General features: G+C 43.3%; 1 protein-coding gene across 1 annotated transcript in view; it reads right to left on the bottom strand.

The window, feature by feature from the left end:
* Positions 1-22196, bottom strand: part of rorab (RAR-related orphan receptor A, paralog b) — a 27912-nt gene extending 5716 nt beyond the window's left edge. The window contains exons 1-5 of the mRNA XM_077023897.1: positions 21668-22196; positions 7220-7243; positions 1967-2052; positions 1535-1676; positions 344-757 (exon numbers count right to left, since the gene is read on the bottom strand). Of these exons, the coding sequence (XP_076880012.1) occupies positions 344-757; positions 1535-1676; positions 1967-2052; positions 7220-7243; positions 21668-21809 (808 nt within the window). The 5' untranslated portion in view covers positions 21810-22196. The remainder of the gene's footprint in view (positions 1-343; positions 758-1534; positions 1677-1966; positions 2053-7219; positions 7244-21667) is intronic.
* Between the last annotated feature and the right edge of the window lie 58 nt (positions 22197-22254).

The raw sequence follows: 22254 nt of genomic DNA, 5'->3' as shown, positions 1-22254 counted from the left end.
GTGCTTTAGTCATTAGGGATCTGACTGGTTGATTTCCCCTGCTGAGGGCCCTGCTGTTTGCTGATTGGCCTGCTGAGAGTCCTGCTGTTTGCTGATTGGCCTGTGCTAATGAGGCACTAATTACTGGTGACACACTGTAACAAGGCATGGAGCTCAATTTACTGCCCCCTGCTACTGCACATCTCTGAGCTGTCAGTCACTGCCTCAGTGTGAAGGTTGACAGGAGACCCATCAGATCAGCCCTGTGCTCAGGCCTGCAAGAAAATACTGTGTGAAGCCAACCACCCTGGAGATAAGAGACACTGGTTTGATTTGTGTGTGTGTGTGTGCGATAGTTTCTTACCCAAATCATTCATGTCATCAGAAGGTGAAGTGTTACCATCGCTATAGCAACAGTACGGATCAATGGCAGATTCAGGACTTAGGTCACAAACAGGTTCAAGTTTAATACCGTCCATATCGAGCCCTGATTGGTCGGGAGACGGCTGTGTGTCCAGGTAGAATCCAACAATGGCAGAGTCTGCCTTCCCTTCATCTGTGGTGGGGCCGTTTACATAACTGCCAAGTTCATTAGGAAGTACTGTGAGGCCATTGGTGGAGTGGGTGTAAGAGGGTGTCAATGGCTCCGCCTCTCCGGGTGGCTCCGCCTCTGACTCCTCCTCCACAGGTTTGTCCTGGTGCTGCTGCTGTCTATGCCGCTGAACCTCTGCAAAAAGACTGTCCCTCTGCTTCTTAGACATGCGCCCAAATTTCACCGCTGCACGCACACACACACACACACACACACACACACACACACACACACACACACACACACACACACACAATATATGTTACAATCATAACAGTTACACATAACAGCTACTCTCTCTCACACACACACACACACACACACACACACACAATATATGTTACAATCATAACAGTTACACATAACAGCTACTCTCACACACACACACACACACACACACACACACACACACACACACACACACACACACACACACACACACACACACACACACACAATATATGTTACAATCATAACAGTTACACATAACAGCTACTCTCTCTCTCACACACCACACACACACACACACACACACACACACACACAATAGATGTTATAATCATAACAGTTACACATAACAGCTACTCACACACTCACAAACAACATGTTATGATCATAAGTTACACACACACACACACACACACACACACACACACACACACACACACACACACACACACACACACACACACATACACACACACACACACACACACACACACACACACACACACACACACAACCACCCCTACACAAACATTCACACACAAACACGCACACCTGTACACACACACACACACACACACACACACACACAACATATGTTATGATCATAAGTTTTACACACACACACACACACACACACACACACACACACACACACACACACACACACACACACACACACACACACACACACACCCCTACACAAACACACACACAAACATTCACACATACACACACCATCTCTTGACATGCCCACTGCCAAGCACTTCTGTAGTCGACAGTGTTGGCAGCGGTTGCGGCTGGTACGGTCAATCAGACAGCTTTTCTGACGAGGACACGAATATGACACTGCCCCCTGCTGGCTCCTGCGAAAGAAACCCTGAGTGACACAGAGAGAGGCAGAGACAGAGTGAGAGAGAGAGAGTGAGAGTGGAAGAGTGAGAGTGGAAGAGTGAGAGAGAGAGAGAGTGAGAGTGGAAGAGTGAGAGTGGAAGAGTGAGAGAGAGAGAGTGAGAGTGGAAGAGTGAGTGAGAGAGAGTGTTTTATAGTGTAATTTTACAGTATTATATTGTAGTATTTAAAAAACGTTGCCTTGTTTAAGTGCCAGTTGCATTTAGTACAGCATGTTATTAGTTGTTCTCAGACATTATAACAAAAGTTATTCTCTACCTTACACCCCTCACATGTGATGACCCCATAGTGGATCCCAGACGATCTATCACCACAGATCTTACAGGGAATACTCTCAATATGAGCTAAAAAGAAAACACACACACACATACACACACACACACACACTCCTCATTAAGGTCATAATTAAGGTCATTAGAATGCAATCACATGCTTATATATAAAAAACATCTTTTAAAGGAATGTCCATCCATCTATCCATTTTCATCTTCTCCCAGTTGGACATGCCTGGAGCGCCATGCCAGAACCACTTCAACCAGCTCCTCTGTACGTGGAGGAGCAGCAACTCTACTCCGAGTCCCTCCCGGATGACCGTACTCTGTACCTTATCTCTAAGGGAGAGCCCGGACACCCTACGGAGAAAACTCATTTCGGCCACTTGTATTCGCGATCTCATTATTTTGTAGCCGAGTGCGAGGCAGCCGGGATGAGAATGGTCACTACCCAGAGCTCGTGACCATAGGTAAGAGTCAGAACGTAGATTGACCAGTAAATCGAAAGCTTTGCCTTTTGGCTCAGCGCTCTCTTCACCACAACGGTCCGGTACAGCGTCCGCAATACTGCAGCTGTAGCACCGATCCGCCTGTCAATCTCTCGTTCCATTCTTCCCTCAGTCGTGAACAAGAACCCGAGATACATCAACTCCTCCATTTGAGGCAAGGCCTCATTCCCGACCCAGAGAGGGCACTACACCCTTGTCCGAAAGGTGCTGATTCTCATCCCGGCTGCCTCACACTCGGCTGCAAACTGATCCAGCGAGGGTTGTAGGTGCTGGCCTGATGATACCAACAGGATCACATCATCCGCAAAAAGGAGATGCGGAATCCTGAGGCCACCAAACCGAACCCCCTCCGCCACTTGGGTACGCCAAGAAGTTCTGTCTGAATCGGTGACAACGGGCAGCTCTGGTGGAGTCCAACTCCCACCCGGAACCAGTCTGACTTACTGCCGGCCATGCGAACCAATCTCAAGGGTGAAAAGCTGGTCCAGTGTTCCACGACCAGGACAAAACCCACATTGTTCCTCTTGTAACTGAGATTCGACTATCGACCGGACTCTTTTCTCCAGAACCCTGTACATAGACCTTACCAGGGGGGTTGAGGAGTGTGATCCCTGGATAGTTGGAGCACATCCTCCCGTCCCCTTTCTTAAAAGGGGGAACCACCACCCCGGTTTGCCAGTCCAGAGACACTGCCCCCAATGTACACGCGATGTTGCAAAGACTTGTCAGCCAGGACAGTCCCACAACATTCAAAGCCTTAAGGAACTCTGGGTGGATCTCATCCACCCCCGGAGCCTTGATGCCAAGGAGTTTCACAACTACCCTGTTCACCTCAGCCCGAGATAAGCAAACCCACGTCTGTGTCCCCCTGCTCTGCTTCCTCTATGGAAGACGTGATGGTGGGATTGAGAAGTTCCTCGAAGTATTCCTTCCACCGCCTAATGACATCCACAGTCGAGGTCAGCAGATCCCTAGCCCCACTGTATACAGTGTTGGTCGGGAACCGCTTTCCTGTCCTGAGTTGCCTGACGATTTTCCAGAATCTTCTCGGAGCCAATCGAAAGTCACTTTCCATGGTCTCACCAAACTCTTCCCACACCACCACGACAGGCACAGACAACCCTGCGGCCACAGCTCCGGTCCGCCGCATTGACAATGGAGGTGCGGAACAAAGCCCATTCAGACTCAATGTCTCCGGCCTCCCTCGGGATGCGGTCAAAGCTCTGCTGGAAGTGGGAGTTAAAGACCTTTCTGACAGGTTCCTCTACCAGATGTTCCCAGCAAACCCTCATGATATGTTTGAGTCTGCCAGGTCTGTACGGCATCCTCGCCTGCCATCCGATCCAACTCACCACTAGGTGGTGCTCCTCTCTTCACTCGAGTGTCCAAGACACACAGTCCGACGATGACACAAAGTCAATCATCAAGCTGCGACCTAAGGTGTCCTGGTGCCATGTGCACTTATGGACACCTCTGTGCTCGAAGATGGTGTTAAAGGAATGTTTCACCTTTAAATGCTAACAGTGATACACAATGAGTGTGATGGATTGGGGTGATGGAGTGTGTGATAGTACAGTGTGATGGAGTGTATGATGGAGTGTGTGATAGTACAGTGTGATGGAGTGTATGATGAAGTGTGTGATAGTACAGTGTGATGGAGTGTATGATGGAGTGTGTGTTTTTTACAGGTGTTGTCAGACATCCTTGTGCCACTGCTGTAAAACAGGATGTCCTCATAGAAAAAGGAAGGAGAGTCATTAGAAATTTGTCTCCACAATTTATATCCACTCCATCTACCTCTGCTACAGGTACTTCTGTTGGTAATGGTTTATTGGTGCATGTTAATGGGTAGTTTGATTTATGTAGGTTGGCTGGTAAAGGTTGATGGTACAGGGTGGTGTAGTAAGGGATAGGGCTGAACGATTTTGGAAAATAATCTAATTGCAATTTTTTATCTATAAATTGCGATTGCAATTTAAAATCGAGATTTTTTCCATTGTTCCACTTCAGGAAACTCTGTTTCGGCATTTTTTATACAGCTCAGATACAGGGTTGCCGGGGAGGGGGGGGGAGGGGGGTGTGTGTAAAAAATGGACTAAATTTAAGTATTATTTTTATATCGTGATCGATCAATCGCCTGTGGTTGGCGCCAGAGCGAACTACTAACTTTTTAGTCTAAGACGCTCAATGCGTGAGAGTTGGCAACCCTGCAGGTATAGCAACTTGGCTAAAATATGTGTGTGAGGGCATTTGGTAGCGCATATCCAGTGTGTTTAACAAAGCCATGAAGCCGGGATTGTTCACTACATTAACGGACATCATGTCTTTCACTATGAACTCCGTTACTGCCCGAGTTATTTCAGCGTGCCGCTTCCAATTACATCCATAAGGAGTTACACTTTCAAACGGTTCGGTCATTGAACCCTGTCTGCTGGACCGCGGTCAAGCTATCCACGCTTTCGCGATTCATCCGCGCTTTAAATCTTATTGCGCCTATATGCGTGATTTTACGGTATTTCGCTGCTCACCGCATACTAAAGCTGTATAAGCGCAGAGAAACACTTTTGCGTATTTGAAGATGCAGCACTGGTCGTTGGCATTTTAGCCTTACAAAGAGGCTTTGTGGTGTTTTTTTTATGCTGAAGAAGGTTTGTAGTTTGTAGTGAGGGCAGTCATGGCCTGCTGGTTAGGGAACTGGTCTTGTGACCGGAGGGTCGTGGGTTCGATCCCCAGACCTGAGGCCTTGACTGAGGTGCCTCTGAGCAAGGCCCTTAACCCTCAATTGCTCACTTGTATAAAAAATGAGATAAAAATGTAAGTCGCTCTGGATAAGGGCGTCTGCCAAATGCCATAAATGTAAATGTAGTGTTACCTCGCGTCGTAGCAACAGTAGCAAGGCACGTTTTGCAGGGTACCTGACGTTGAGCAGCATCTTTTAAAAGCCAAAGTAATTTCACACAACTGATGTGCTGCCCCTCTTTGGTATTAGACTTTCAGTAGTGTCAGCTTCTGTCGAGCCTGAAGCCATTGTGCAACAAGTTAAAGTGCGCTGTGTTAACTTCACTTCTCCACCTCCCTGCCTCCTGCTCGGGTTTGCTCCATTCGTCCTCGGCTCGGCTCGCTCCCAAGTCACGCGACCAGTTTAAATCGCAGCCTATGCGATTAGACAATCGCGTTTTTAAAAATCGCGAAATTATCGCAAATGCAATTAATCGTTCAGCCCTAGTAAGGGATGATGCTACAGGGTGGTGTGGTAGAGAGTGGTGTAGTACAGGGTGATGGTAGAGGGTGGTGTGGTAGATGGTGGTGTGGTAGATGGTGTTGATGGTACAGGGTGGTGTGGTAGAGGGTGGTGTAGTACAGGGTGATGGTAGAGGGTGGTGTGGTAGATGGTGTGGTAGATGGTGGTGATGGTACATGGTGGTGTAGTACAGGGTGGTGTGGTAGATGGTGGTAATTGTACAGGGTGGTGTAGTACAGGGTGGTCATGGTACAGGGTGGTGCGGTAGATGGTGGTAATTGTACAGGGTGGTGTAGTACAGGGTGGTGTGGTAGATGGTGGTGGTATAGGGTGGTTCTTTCAGGGTGCTGTAGTACAGGTTGTGTTGTGATACAGGGTGCTGTAGTACAGTGTGGTGTAGTATAGTGTAGTGATACAGGCTGGAGTATGGGGGGGTATGATGGAGAATGGCAGGGTATGCTGGGGTATGGGGAGTATGGTGCTGTATGGGGGAGTATGGTGGAGTATGGTGGGGTATGGGGGGACTATGGGGGGCATAAGGGAGGCATATGGAGGGCGTATGTGAGGAGTATGGGGGGAATATGGTGGTGCATGGGGGGAGTATGATGGTGTATTGGGGGGAGTATGATGGTGTATGGGGGGAGTATGATGGTGTATGGGGGTGGGAGGGGGTGGAGTATGGGGGAGTTAGGGTTAGACCTGGCAGAGATCAGACTCTTTGCTGAGCAGAAGAGGAGAACCCATATAGAGAAGAAACAAACAGCCCTCCAGCACCTCTGTGGCATATTCATTAGAGCATGCGAAAGAAAATGCCTCCCTTAATCTTCCCTCTTTCTCCTTCTCCCTAGCTCTCCTCCCTCTTTCTCCCCATCTCTCTAATATTAACACACACAAAGCAATTTTCATCTGCATTTGTAGCTTGCATGCATTTGAGAGTCTCACATTTTGAGAATATTTTCCTCAATGTTACAGGAGCTGTTAATCCTCTGGTTTAACATTCTCTATTTTCTTGTTTCTCACTTTCTCTCTTTCTCTCTCTCTCTCACTCTGTCTCTCTCTCTCTCATTAGTTCTGTCTCTCATTCTTACTCTCTCACATTCTTTCTATTCTTTTGCGTTTCTATCTCTTGACACCTTAGGCATGTTAAACAAATCCCCGTTAGTCACTTGGGTCCTGAAGACCTAATCCACTCTGAATTTTGGATTATGGATTAATACCTCAATGTGCATAGAATTGTTCATCTGACAGTCTGCAGTCACACAGTTGCATCCTCCACTCCCCACTGTCCACAACCCTCCAGCCTCACATAGCCCTAATCCTAACCCCTAACCCTACACCCTAATGCCTAACCATAACCCTACACCCTTGTCCCTGAAGGCCTCTGGATCAAGCATAGTCTCCCTGTTTAGCCACATTTATATTCACACACATACTCACTCTCTCTATATATATACTACAGAATAATGGAATAATAATCACTCATACTTACACGTGTGAGCCTTCTTTGGTGCATCTAAAAAAGAAAACAGACAGAAATTAATATATTGAATTAAACATTAAATATCATGTTTACTCACTGTGTTTAGCTACTGCTCAGTGGAATGATGCATACGCTAATCATTTAACCAGACTGCTTCAGCATAAAAGTTAATCCCAGGAAGTAATAAAGCCTGTCAAAGACACGGTGTCCTTTAACTCCTCAGGCCTTATTAGCCAGTCTGACAGTAGGGTTAGGGATATGGTTAGGGTGAGTGTTATACCAGTCCCTGTACATACACAGCAGTGTTTGGGCTAGGGTGAGTGTATCTCTTTAATCACTTCTTTTGAATAACAGGCCAAGGAATCTATTCTAATGCAAAGATCCATCAGACAAATCTAATACCCCATAACTTGTGATCCATGTACCGTTGCTTATCTTGAAACAAGACACGTAGTCTGTCAAAAAGCCTTAACATGCCTGCGCACTCTTGACATTTCCAACTGAATTTGCCAAAGCAGAGGCTGAACCACACAACGTTTCAAACACAGGCCCTTCGTCAGCTGTGCACATTCTGGAGGAGCCTTCAGAAAATGCAGATGTTTAAGTCATAATCCATTCCATGAGGTTCTGAAGTTCCAAGAGAGCAATCAGTTCTTTCTTTTGAGTTTCCTCCTCATAGTCACCAAGAAGCAACTGCCAATGCACACAGACATGTAATTAAGACACATCCTAAAGCATCCTTCTACTAGGTGGAGAGTCTCAGTGGCTCCTGTGTAGTGTCAGTTTTGTTTTGTTTTCTCTGGTGTGATATGCCCATACCCAAGAGGCACCTAGCCCATGATCTTGTGCTGCTCTGATTGGTTCATTTGTTCTGCTCCTAGGTACTGCCCTTTACAGCCATTGGTAGAATTGTCTTGAGTCCAGCTCCTTTACTATCTGCTGGTGGGACACGCCATGCACACACTCATCCTTGCTTGAAGTTATTCATGGACGTTTGCTGTCTCACCCTGGATGGCAGATCTTACATGTTGGAGGCCCACTCCCCTCCTTCCTGCTGGCATACAGCCGTTAGATATTGGATCTTGGGTGGAGTGCCCAATGCATTGTCAGGAGTTTTCTGCTCTTCACGTCAGCAGCTTTCTGTTCTTCTCTTGGCCAGGTTATTATGCCTGCTGGATATCTGATGACAGGCAGGACATACTGGGTTTGTGGCACTGGTTTTTTTTTTGTTCCCACTCTGACTCTTGAGGACCTGTCTTACCTTGGGGAGGTGCTGGATCATGGGTTCTGTGTGATCGGCGAATCCCCAGGTATCTGTAGCCATCCTCCAGGATTGTTATGTGGCCATATTCAATTACCTTTGTCCTGATCACTTTTCCTTTTTTTTTTTTTACAATCAATCGACTACAATTTTCCAATCCAAATTACATTCCCATGTCCTTCATATATATCCTGGTCCGGTGGATGAGTGAGTCTCTTTGATATATTTTACACTTTATTATCAGTTACAATGCTGACTGAAATTCTGGTGTTCTACTTCGAGATATCTTCACCACTTAGCACTGGTGTTACGTGATGTTTCACTCCCCCATATCCTCTTCCAGTGCTGTTTTGTTTCAGGTCTGGGTGGATCCACAATCAGGGTTCTGAAGTCCTGTGACTCTGAGAGAACACTTTGGAGGGTTAATTGGCTATTTCACTATTTTGGCTCCTGTATCTTTCGTGGATCTCAGTAGTCTAGTTACCAGTGCTGTTATCCCTCACATATGGACTACCCATTGTATGTCTCCTCTAGTCATGCGTAATCTCTGATCTTTTTGCCCTGTGGTGTCACCCAGTACATTACTCTTCCTGAGAAGTCTGAGAAGAGCTTAGTTTCAACATTCAACGCTTACTTGTTGTAAACAGGGTTGGAAATTTGCACCCGCCACTGGCCAAATGCGGGTAAATTTATGAAGTAGCGGGTAAATCTGATCAACTCGCACGCCTCAGTGGCGAGTTAACAATGTAAACAGGAGAGGCTGTTCAATGTTGTGGTTTTCCGGGTTCAAATCGGGTAGTGACAGAGACCGCCACATTTATGATCAGATCTTCTGCTACTGTTACAGCTGGCCTGTTGGGGGCAGCAATACACCTGTACCGCAAATGCCACTAACCTGATTTGGACTACGCATGTGCGTAATTTAACGTTATTTCAGATAAGTCGCGGACGCTGCACGCTTACGGCTGCTAGTCTTACGCATGCGTGAGACATGTTGGTTATCCAGCCCACTGGGATTTATTAACAATTATATGTCACGGTTAGCACAGATGATAACATTTACCACCCAAAGCCAAAGAAACTTTGAACGTTTGCGCCAAACCACTATCAGCATTCCAAATATCGATTTCATTGTGAATCTGAAGTTACAGACAGTTAGTTAGCTAATGCAGCTTAAATAGTTTTTACAACTGCTACATCCACCAAGGATTGTTAAGTAACTCGCTGTCTAATTTACCTTAACTAGCTAGCAAATGTTTCGTAGAAGCTCGTCAGCATGTATTAGAGTATAGCTTACACGCGAGAGCTCCACTCTGATGATTGATGTTTGAGAGCAGGATGAGACTGAAGGACTAAATCTTCATGGTCTCGGTCTACATTGGCCTCTCATCACGTATCCTTCCATTCACCAAGTTTCTTAGTAACCCCTATTCATGCTGAACTGGGTTCTCAAGACATACACGCAGTGTGTTCCAATTGCATTTACTAATTTACTCATTCTAAATGGTTTTGAGAATATAGTATGCAGTATAATTAAGTGTCAAGGCTGAGTATACTCAAAAATTAAAGATGCATACTAAAAAAGGAGGAGGAGCTACTGGCATCTGTGAAATGTTTACAGCTGCAGTCAAACATGTGAATATGTATGACAGTATGATAATTAACAAACATAAGTTAATGTTTTAGTAAGAAATCTGTTTACAATGCTTAATAAGTTAGCAGTCTTTTGTAGTGTAGCTTCATAGGTAAGGCAGCTAATTAGCCATCTGACAGCAGCTACATTTACTTTATCTGTATTTGTAAACAAGATATGAACCTTTAATTAATTTAGTCCCACAATTTATATTGTAGATTAGGTTACAGTGTTAGTACAGTGCTGTGCTAAAGCCTCATATATGTTTAAATGTTTCTTCTCTATATGAAGGCTGGTTACAGGATTTGAAGGCTGGTAGATTTAAAACAGTCATTTCTCAGCTATGATATTTTTGCTTTTCATTCCAATTTCAATTTCATTTCATTCATTCCAATTTTTAACTTCAAACTGAAACTAGTCATGTGACTAACTCTCTGTCTTGTGTCTGTGATATTTGGAACAAAATAACAGACAGATGGTTTCCCTGCTTTCAAATATGAACCCTGGGGCTTTGATTACTTAATTAACTGACTCTGAGCCAAGCGGGCAGTGACACACATACAGGCTAATATGCTCCAGGGCTGAGTGTTTTTGCAAAGTCTGATCTTAGATCAGCCCTTCACACAGGAATCCACAGATACAATTTTCTGAGTCAGGCAAAACATTAATAAACTTCTCGGCAAACATCTCCAAGACTTCCTGAATTCAGTAATTCTATGAATTATACATTCTTTTTCTTTTTTTATATACATAATTTGAAACACATTTGGTGTTCCTTTGCCTTTGAAAATCCAAGTTTACAAATGATACAGGACAGTATTACGAGATGAAAATGGAGAAAATTCAACAGCTCATATAAAAACCTGTTTGTGCAAGCATAATGCCAACCCTAACCCTAACCCCTATCCCTAAGACTAACCCTAACCTATCATTAATTTGGTCACCAGCAATGTGAACAAGTTACTTATTTTCTTGGTCTAGTGAAATATTTGTGTGAGCAATACTATTTAACTGTGTATTATTTCATCATGTAATTAACCTCTTTGTGGATTTAAATAATTGTGTCCAAAATGAACCTGCTTGTAATGTCTAAATGTACCATTTCAAGTTCAGGTGGAAAACTCAAACTGCCAGTACTGGAAAAGACGGCCATGCAGCAAGGTGGGAATACAGCTCTTCTGTTTTCACACCTCATGATAGACAAGCAGGAAAGGGACAGGGTGAGAGAGAGAGAGAGAGAGAGAGAGAGGTCCCTTTATCTGATATACACTCTTTTGTACCTTGAATCTGTCACAGTGGAACAGTCCGACATTATGTTATATGTCCTTATCACTGTGTCTTACACAGATAAACGAAACAGGTACAATTATTGCATCTCACAGACAATGGAAATTGTAGGAAGTAAAACAGTTTTGTTCAAAGTCATAATGATTGACAGCTGCTTCTATGGACCAGATGCACTTGCACCCGCTATGTACAAACATTTATTACTGTTCTGTTCAATATCCAAAAATTGGTTAATTGGAGCTTAATTATTTATATATTTTTAGTTATTTATAAACACTCCAATAGTAATTCATCCTAATTCCACAATGTCCACCTCTGTTAACCTCCTTTCAAACACTTCTGATGAAACTGCAGGAATCACTATATGAGTACTAGAGAGTCAGATGAGTCAGATGGAGAATCAGATGGAGAATCAGATTGTGAATCAGATGGAGTCAGATTGTGAATGAGATGGAGTCAGATTGTGAATCAGTGGAGTGTATGTAAAATATAAACATTTTTATTTTATGAATATATTTAAGGTTAAATGTTAACCATAGAAAACTGTGAGAATAAATTAGAATAAAACACACTAATATGTTCCTAGAACATCACACACACACACACACACACACACACACACACACACACACACACACACACACACACACACACACACACACACACACACAAACTCTCTCTCTCTCTCTCTCAATACACTTAACAGAAACTCATACACTTCTAGTATATATAATAAACATATGCACTCAAAAGAGTACAGCACCGACACAAACTACACAACAGAGTACAGCACAGACACAAGCTACACAACAGAATGCAGCACAGACACAAACTACACAACAGAGTACAGCACCGACACAAACTACACAACAGAGTGCAGCACCGACACAAACTACACAACAGAGTGCAGCACAGACACAAACTACACAACAGAGTACAGCACCGACACAAACTACACAACAGAGTACAGCACCGACACAAACTACACAACAGAGTGCAGCACAGACACAAACTACACAACAGAGTGCAGCACAGAGTGCAGGGAAACAAAACACAAATGAGCAAAGGGGAAAATAACACAGTAGGAGCAGAGAGATGGGGAAGAAAAGAGAGGAGAGGAGAAGGAGGGGAGGGAGAGGAGGAGAGGGGAGAAGGAGGGGAGGGAGAGGAGGAGAGGAGAAGGAGGGGAGGGAGAGGAGGAGAGGGGAGGGGATGAAGGGTGGAGGAGGGAGAAGAGAGAAAACACATTTTCCGATGAGGAATTAGAAATGCACACTAATACTACCCTAATTCTCAACTAATACTCCCATAGTACTCCCCTGCAGACCTAATGAGGGGTGAGTACACCTCTGCAAACCGAGAGAAGAACACAATGACCTAAATCAAAGAGGGAAAAGAAAGAGAGAAAGACAGGCAAAAAGAAGGAGACAGTAAGTAGGAGAAAGAAAGAAAGATGGGGAGAGCAAATTAGAAAAACAGGACTAAAACCTCCACAGGGATGAATAAACCTCTAGAAAGGACGGACATGAAGGAACAGCTAAATAACACAAATTCCAGATTATTTGTCTGCTACGTTTGACCCCTACTGAGGAAGTAATTATGACTGGAGTATTGTAGCACATTCTACCTCCCATGAAACTGCACTGCTCTGTCAACCACTGATAGGGGCCACTGGAACTTTCTGTATATACACCATTAAATTCACTGTGTTCTGTTCTGATAAAATAGACGTCAACAAAACAAGCCACAAGGAACAAGGTCAAGATGCAGCACATACACAGCGCCCTCTACTGGCTCCCAGATGCTAGACGTAAAGAAAAGACAACAACAAAAAAAAATAACAGAACATAAAATCAAATCAAAACTAAAAACCAAACCAAAACAAAACAGGCTCAAACTGTTTTATTGTCCATTAAAGAAATAACAGAGTACACGGCTCCTAAGTCTTTGACATTATTGCACACCAGTATGGTTTACATAACCCCAGTTACTGAAGCTCTTTTTCCATAACCCTCCTGTACTGGCCCTCCACACGCGTACAGCTGCTCCGTCACTCACACGCAACCATTCACTCTCCTCCTGAAACCTGCATGTGTTTGAGCAATTAAGTGTCACTGTAGAACAATTTACACACAAGCTTCCAACTACTAAACGTCTAGAAATCAAGGGAGGCTTTTACAGTCTTTTTACAATAATGATTGAGGACTCGAGGTGTGCCAACCACGTCCCCCGTGCTAACGTCCTCCCGCTAATTCGGCCAAGCAGTGACTCAGTCTTCAGCTCCATCAGGGCAGCAGCGCCAGGGTTTGTGTTTGCAGTCACAGTAAAACAGAGGAAACGGAGTAAAAACCAGACTGCAAACATGCCACGTGGATGAGAGTTTGATGGGAAGGTGGTTCTGGGTAAATAAGCTGATCTCTGTAAACTGCCCAGTTGCTCCATTAGTATGTACTTACTCCATTAGGCCATACTTGATCCATTAGTATGATGAACAGTAATACTGAAGCATTCATATTGTATAATGGATGTTGCAATTGTCTGACAGACCTTTAAAAGTGCTTGGCTATGTTTGCTTGACATCTATTCTGGAAAGGGCTAATCATACAAACACCAGGCTTTAATTATATGAACACCAGGTTTTGTTTAAATGATGTCATAGTAACTGGCTTGCTGTGTTTAGATTTTGGCCAAAGGCACACACACTACAAACCTCTAAAAGACATGAGGAAGTGTACAAATCTACACACACAAACACACAGTCATACACTCAGTCTCACACTGCTGAGCTAACTGTAACACCATAACCCTAGCATCCTAACACCAACACCATAACCCTAACACCCTAACCCTAGCATCCTAACATCATAACCCTAACACCATAACCCTAGCATCCTAACATCATAACCCTAACACCATAACCCTAGCATCCTAACATCATAACCCTAACACCATAACCCTAGCATCCAAACCCTAACGCCATAACCCTAGCATCCTAACACCAACACCATAACCCTAACGCCATAACCCTAGCATCCTAACATCATAACCCTAACACCATAACCCTAGCATCCAAACACCCTAACCCTAGCATCCTAACACCAACACCATAACCCTAGCATCCTAACATCATAACCCTAACACCATAACCCTAGCATCCTAACATCATAACCCTAACACCATAACCCTAGCATCCTAACATCATAACCCTAACACCATAACCCTAGCATCCAAACACCCTAACCCTAGCATCCTAACACCAACACCCTAACCCTAGCATCCTAACACCAACACCATAACCCTAACACCCTAACCCTAGCATCCTAACATCATAACCCTAACGCCATAACCCTAGCATCCTAACATCATAACCCTAACACCATAACCCTAGCATCCTAACATCATAACCCTAACACCATAACCCTAGCATCCTAACATCATAACCCTAACACCATAACCCTAGCATCCTAACATCATAACCCTAACACCATAACCCTAGCATCCTAACACCAACACCATAACCCTAACGCCATAACCCTAGCATCCTAACACCAACACCATAACCCTAACCCCATAACCCTAGCATCCAAACACCCTAACCCTAGCATCCTAACATCATAACCCTAACACCATAACCCTAGCATCCTAACACCATAACCCTAACACCATAACCTTGCATCCTAACACCATAACCCTAACACCATAATCCTAACGCCATACCCTTGCATCCAAACACCAACACCATAACCTTAGCATCCCAACACCAACACCATAACCCTAATGCCATAACCCTAGCATCCTAACACCAACACCATAACCCTAACACCATAACCCTAGCATCCTAACATCATAACCCTAACACCATAACCCTAGCATCCAAACACCCTAACCCTAGCATCCTAACACCAACACCCTAACCCTAGCATCCTAACACCAACACCATAACCCTAACGCCATAACCCTAGCATCCTAACACCAACACCATAACCCTAACCCCATAACCCTAGCATCCTAACATCATAACCCTAACGCCATAACCCTAGCATCCAAACACCCTAACCCTAGCATCCTAACACCATAACCCTAGCATCCTAACACCATAACCCTAACACCATACCCTTGCATCCAAACACCAACACCATAACCTTAGCATCCCAACACCAACACCCTAATGCCATAAACCTAGCATCATAGCATCATAACACCAACACCATAACCCTAACACCATAACCAGAGACAACATGTAAAAGAACAGGAACAAAGTAAGATGTAGAGGGAACACCAAATACCAAAATAAACACTTACACAAGCAGTAAACACCACAACCTGTTTATTTGACCTATGCTGAATATTGAGTTCAGTCTGTCTTAAATAGCATTTGCTTTATTGCACGTTCATGTGGTGACATTGATATCAATGTTCAATTCAACTCGTTTGAACCACTCACAAAACATTAATGGGTAAGTATTAAATATGCTGAATGGTAAACTAACATCTCAGAAATATTTCACTGGAGGTTTCTAATCTACAGGACTATTACACTCCATTTTTGACTCTCATTGTTTAACAGAAGTTCACTGTTATCTTTATCCAGGTAGTGTGTTGGAGAAAGGAAAAGAAGAAAAATGCGTTAAAAGTTAAAACCTTGAGATGTACTGGGCATGTAACATTTTTAAAGCTACAGTCTTTATATATTTACACATGATTTACATATTTACGTCAAACCAGTCAGGGTTGTTTTATAAACGCTCTACTAGCTACTGACAATCCCAGCCATCACACCGGAACAGTGCTGACAGTATGTTTGTCTGATACCCGCTATCACAGTGACAGGACGTTCGTCTGATACCCGCTATCACAGTGACAGGACGTTCGTCTGATACCCGCTATCACAGTGACAGGACATTCGTCTGATACGCGCTATCACAGTGACAGTATGTTTGTCTGATACCCGCTATCACAGTGACAGGACGTTCGTCTGATACCCGCTATCACAGTGACAGGACATTCGTCTGATACGCGCTATCACAGTGACAGGACGTTCGTCTGATACCCGCTATCACAGTGACAGGACGTTCGTCTGATACGCACTATCACAGTGACAGTATGTTTGTCTGATACCCGCTATCACAGTGAGAGTATGTTTGTCTGATACCCGTTATCACAGTGACAGGACGTTCGTCTGATACCCGCTATCACAGTGACAGGATGTTTGTCTGATACAAGCTATCACAGTGACAGGATGTTTGTCTGATACAAGCTATCACAGTGACGGGACGCTCGTCTGATACTCGCAATCACAGTGACAGGATGCTCATCTGATACACGTTATCACAGTGACAGGATGCTCGTCTGATACACGTTATCACAGTGACAGGATGCTCATCTGATACATGTTATCACAGTGCCAAGACGCTCGTCTGATACATGCTAGGGTTCACACAGTGATGCCACAGTGCTCATCTCCCTCTGTTCTCCTCTAGATGGCTGTAATTAGTCTGTTCCTGTTCAGTTACACATACAATCTTTTTGTATTTATATATGAAGACATAAAAGCTTGGTGACCTTTACAAGATAGGCCAAATATGACTTCCTAACCGTAGCTGCATGCAAACCATAATGGCACTTCTGCAAATAAAGGTTATGGTGTGTCCAGCAAGGGCAGATAAAGGTTATGGTGTGTCCAACAAGGGCAGATAAAGGTTATGGTGTGTCCAGCAAGGGCAGATAAAGCTGGACACAACAACAAATGAGAAGTGTCAGGCAGATGGAAACAAAACTTAACAGAAACAAACTCAGGGTTGCCAACTTTTGAAGATCGCTTGGAGTGAGATTTGAACCTGGAGGAGGTGGCGAGTGTAAATTGTTGATGGGGGGAGGGGGGTAAAATGGACACTAATTAAGTATTATATCGCGATCTACCGATCGCCAGTGGTTGGCACCAGAGCGAACTAGTAACTCATTGAATCATAGAATTTTTTTTTCGGTTAAAGTTAGGTTATGGTATAGAGTTAATCTTAAAGTAAAAGGGGTCTAAGACCTTTCGGTGCTCTGGCTCACCTACTCATGGTTAGGGTTAGGGTTAGAGAGTTGGCAACCCTGCAAACTGAAGACCAACTGTGCCGAAAATATGTGTGTTGTGTATGAGTCTGTGGAGGGAAGATGACCGGAGCACATGCATGACAGTGTTTTGGTAATAATTATAATGAACAATTGAAAAACAAGCAAGGAAAGATTGAAGATGTGTTATATATTAAACCTATATATTAAACCTGACAATGTACCAGGTATATTAAACCTGACAATCTACCAGGTATACTAAACCTGACAATATACCAGGTATACTAAAACCTGACAATGTACCAGGTATATTAAACCTGACAATCTACCAGGTATACTAAACCGGACAATGTACCAGGTATACTAAAACCTGACAATGTACCAGGTATATTAAAACATGACAATGTACCAGGTATATTAAAACATGACAATGTACCAGGTATATTAAACCTGTCAATGTACCAGGTATATTAAACCGGACAATCTACCAGGTATATTAAACCTGACAATCTACCAGGTTTATCATCTTTTCTGGTAAACACACACTTGCCAATTATACTATTTTCCTCTTCAAGAGGCATTCCAACTTATAAAGTGATTATTTTCAGTGTCACTGTGCATTTGCATTTAATCATCCTGCATATACTTTGCACAGTAGGAATTACATCTGCAGAACTGTAGCTTAATTCTCTTGCTCCTGTGTTCTCTTTCACCCTTGTCCTATGAGAACACTCAGCACAGGAGATAAGCTGCTACTTTTAGTTGGTTTTTATCATTATATCATTCCTTTTATGCAATATTCCTGTCCAACTGTGTTGAGCTGGATGTTTGTTGTCCTAACCCCACATCCTAATCCTAACCCTGCATTCTAATCCTAATCCTCACCCTGCACCCTAACCCCACATCCTAATCCTAACCCTGCAAGTTTCACGAGCTGGTAGGGGAGCATGGTTTGTCCTGAATATCACAGTGCTGTTAGGTGAGCTCAGTTTAAAGATCTGGCTGCCACTGGGTCCTCAGCAAAAGCAAAAATCAAAAATATTCATAGTCCACACTTATAATCCTAACATTCATAAACTACACTCAAAATAGCATAAAAGTTTAAAATCCACACTCAAAATAGCATAATTTTTTTAATTCACACTCAAAATATTAAACATTCATAATCCAAATTTACATAATCCAGTCATAGCACCATGAGAATTCATAATCCGCACTCAAACAATAGCCAATACATTTATTATAATTGACATTCATACCAGTATAAACATTTATAATCTACACTCATTTGAAACAGCCTAAACATAATTTAATCTAAACAAAAACATAATCCACACTCATCACTTGAAAAATAGCATTGAACTTGCTTTAAGAGCTAAGAGATGATTCAGTCAAATTCAAAACACAGATTTGTCTGCTAATGTAATGTTGTTAATGATGACACAAAGAAATTAACAGCCCAAATAACAGCCCAATAAAATATTTTGAAACAGAATTTCTGTAGTACATTAAACTATAAACAAGAAACCAAATGTTTAAATCAGTATTCAAGATAACTCTAGTTGGGAAGAGGGGAACATAAACTCTAACTCTATACCTTTAACCCTAAACTTAGAGCTATAACCCTAACTCTATACCTTTAACTCTATACCTTAGAGCTATAACCCTAACTCTATACCTTTAACCCTAACCTTAGAGCTATAACCCTAACTCTATACCTTTAACCCTAACCTTAGAACTATAACCCTAACTCTATACCTTTAACCCTAACCTTAGAGCTATAACCCTAACTCTATACCTTTAACCCTAACCTTAGAGCTATAACCCTAACTCTATACCTTTAACCCTAACCTTAGAGCTATAACCCTAACTCTATACCTTTAACCCTAACCTTAGAACTATAACCCTAACTCTATACCTTTAACTCTATACCTTTAACTCTATACCTTAGAGCTATAACCCTAATCCTAGATTTTTCTTCCTAACTCAGTGTAGCTCAGAGCAGACCAGAACCAGTGAAACCAAACATTGATATGAAAATACTCTGACATTTTTACAGCACCAGGGCTACTCCTGAGACTGCACCATTATTGTATCACAATAATTAACACAGATCATTATTTTCACACTTATATGAATTTTGTCATCATAAGTATTTTAGGAGCTACATAACTCTGTACTGCTGTATCTTTGGGATACCACTGGAATATTTCACACTATGGAAGCCCTACATCCCCACAACAGACTGCCCTGCAGAGAGAGGACCACGAGACCTCTACTGTCTGCTACAAGGTGATAAAAATGCATTAGCTTTGGGAGTGTAATTTTTAATGGCATGACATTGGTTTATTGCATTTTTTAAGACAGCTCGTTTTAAATTTGCAACAGCAAAATCACATTAAGACTAACATAACTAACACTATTTTGCTGTTGCAAGAAAATCTAAATGTTTTGTGGCCTAGTTGCCACAAAATCTCACAATCTCATGGTATCAGAGCTCCCAGACAGAAAAAATATATTACACAAATATTGAGTCATACGAATCTAAGTGCTAATCACATATCGAGTCATACGAATCTAAGTGCTAATCACATATTGAGTCATACGAGTCTAAGCGCTAATCAAGGAGTCATATGGAAATGGAAACTCCCATCACATGAACACAGAAGAAAATCAAAGAGACAATATCAAATAATAAAATGTTCCATCAGGACTCGCTTGGTAAACTACATATAAAATGTCATTCCAATGAGTTGTTTGTTAGTTTGGCATCTGTTGTCTTGTTACATGCTGTTACAAAAACAATAAATCTGGAAAAATTGGTGAAAACGCAACACGTGCACAAACGGAGATGTGCACGATGAGAAAGAGTACACTGGGCAGGTGCACTTCAGCTTTGGTGCCTTTATCAACTTGATGTTTATCACAGAGAAATCAGAACAGAACTTTTGCCTCCTGTCTGGTGCAAACAAAGGAGATTTTACATGCACAAAGGCTTTAACCCTGACCTACTGGGTCATAGGTCATAAGACACAGAACACCAACACCTGCAGTTAAAGAACTAAACTGAATTGTACCTGTAAAGTTAAACCCATTCAAACAGCTGCGTGCATGTTTTCCCATTTGCACAAAGCAACTGTTATGTAAAGCTGCAAGAATTAATCGCTCAAGTCTTTGGAAAGTCTGAATATATGTTATCGGTTTAGGGTTAGCGGGTTAGGTTCGGGTTCGGGTTAGGAAGGTCCGCACAGTAGACCGCTGGGCCAGCCTGCTGCTGTCCCGTTACGTAACCACGGAGCACGTGCTAGCCACGGAGGTTGGAGGCGACACAAATACATTAGACAAAAGTAAGACATGTCACCCAAATACAATGGTGACGAACCAGACTGCTTAGACCGAGCAGGCAAGAAGTGAGAATGCCACAATGTTCCGTGTCCACTGGACCCGAGTAGTTACATAACTCCGCACGCCAGCGGCCAGCACAGCGCCTGCCAAGCGCGGGGGGGTTGATACACACGTCCACGAAAACTGACCAGACCTGAACTATGCGTGGACACACTGTATTACTGTATCACTGTATTACTGTATCACTGTATTACTGTGTTACTGTATTACTGCCAATAAACGGGAGAAATCCACGTTTTCTACGGTCTTCAATCCGGGACGTATAATGGGGTGTGGCTCTGTTTAATGTAAAATAAATAGATTGGACGCAGGGGTAGAGTTCACAAAGCCGTTACCAAACACACACAGATGTGGTAACAGGACGTTTCATTACGCCGGGATTATCCGGCAACACTGAGACCGTATTCTGCTGAGAGCTGCTTTATTAATCCGACGAGACGTGGTGTTCCTGAAGCCCACAGCACCGGGCTCACTGGACCAGATGACTCCCAAACACAATCACACGGGTGTATTTAACAACTTAGTCCAAGTGTTACAAGCGTTCTTACAGCTGACACCTATCCTGTTAGGCCATATATTCAACGACGATCGGGCGACCAAACATTTCACTGTAAACTAGCAAAACATTCACCATAAAATGGAAATGTGCAATTGATACCTGGTCATAGTTACAGGAGGCTACACAGAAGAATAAAACTAGCGTGTCAGTGGCTTTAATCTGCCCAAGAGCTCAAGGACTGATCAACCAAGACAGCCCTGTCGCAAATGTCTGCGTGTCCTGTCATAACACATATATGAGATCATGAGATCTTACCCCTGGTGCTGGAGCAACTGTGTCTTCTACCCGGCGGCTGCTGCTCGCTCCCAGCCTCGCTCTCCGGGTTCACCGGGATCTTCTCATCCGCTCGAGAAGCGCGTTCGGTCAAGTCTGTGACGAGGTCGGGTGGTTGATCCATATTTCCCTCTTACAGTATATTCTTCGCGAAGTAAGATGTTCTTTAATATGATGCAATTCGCTCTTCCACCGACTGTTCATGCAGGCTGCGTTAGTGACGGACGCGGCGCTAGTCGAGCGGGCGTGGTGGCGGTCCACACACACAGCGCTCTGGAGCCGCACCGACGCTCCTCAATAATACAGGCAATTTACTAGGAATGTATCACCAAATTCATTATATTTGTAATTAGCTCATCAAATATTGATGGGAGAAGTATTTTAAAGTCATTTCTATATTTAGGTCAGCGTGGATATTTTCATTATTTGTTCCGTATATCCACTGTTTTGATAAGCGCTTCTTGCTTTTCAAGTTCTAATCAAATATGGAAAATCTCTCAGTACGTACGTATGTGTGTACACACACACACACACACGCAGCATGCTTTGGCATGTGATGACTGACTATG

This window comes from Brachyhypopomus gauderio, chromosome 12, assembly GCF_052324685.1.
Source record: "Brachyhypopomus gauderio isolate BG-103 chromosome 12, BGAUD_0.2, whole genome shotgun sequence".
Taxonomy (NCBI): domain Eukaryota; kingdom Metazoa; phylum Chordata; class Actinopteri; order Gymnotiformes; family Hypopomidae; genus Brachyhypopomus; species Brachyhypopomus gauderio.
The sequence above is the reverse complement of the archived record's forward strand: the minus strand, read 5'-3'. Positions and strand labels throughout refer to the sequence as shown.